Here is a 519-nt window from a genome sequence, read left to right on the forward strand (position 1 = left end):
TGCTCCTCCAGCAGCATATTCTTGGTTGTCTCTTCGCCTCATGGGCAAATCTAATCCTCCACCTATTCTTGCCTCAACTGCCCTCTCATTGGTTTCAGCAAGGATTGTCAACTTATCTGCCAATTGGAATGCCAAGCCCTGTAACCGGGTGTGTGTAACGTCGTGGAAGATGACGCACCCACTTGGTTGATCCCAACTTGCATGGAGCTCCTCATTGATCATCATCTTGCTCACAATACTGTGTGTTTGACCCTCTGCGAGGTCGAACATTCGGGTGAGTTGTTCTGAACTCAGAGAATCATAAGACGAAGAGTACGTGAGAAGGTAAGTCCTCAGAGCCTCCTCCTTGATCTTTCCCTTAACCATTTCAAGAACTTCTTCGCGATTCCTAAGTAGTTTCCATACATCTAGAGATGCAATGACATCAAAAGCCTTCTGGAAGTCTCCCTTACGAAGGGCACGGGTTGCAGCCATTACATGATCTCTGACATTCTCGGGAGGACCAGTAAAAGTTTGTCG

The 519-nt window shown here is 47.2% G+C and overlaps 1 protein-coding gene across 1 annotated transcript; it reads right to left on the reverse strand.

The window, feature by feature from the left end:
• Window positions 1-3: 3 nt before the first annotated feature.
• LOC111787243 (eukaryotic translation initiation factor 3 subunit C-like) lies at window positions 4-516 on the reverse strand (the record flags this gene model as incomplete). The annotated part of the gene is made up of 1 exon (XM_023667317.1): window positions 4-516. A coding segment is annotated over one exon (513 nt), but the record flags the coding sequence as incomplete, so codon positions are not given.
• Between the last annotated feature and the right edge of the window lie 3 nt (window positions 517-519).

Source organism: Cucurbita pepo, unplaced genomic scaffold (assembly GCF_002806865.2).
Source record: "Cucurbita pepo subsp. pepo cultivar mu-cu-16 unplaced genomic scaffold, ASM280686v2 Cp4.1_scaffold007579, whole genome shotgun sequence".
NCBI classification, from domain to species: Eukaryota; Viridiplantae; Streptophyta; class Magnoliopsida; order Cucurbitales; family Cucurbitaceae; genus Cucurbita; species Cucurbita pepo.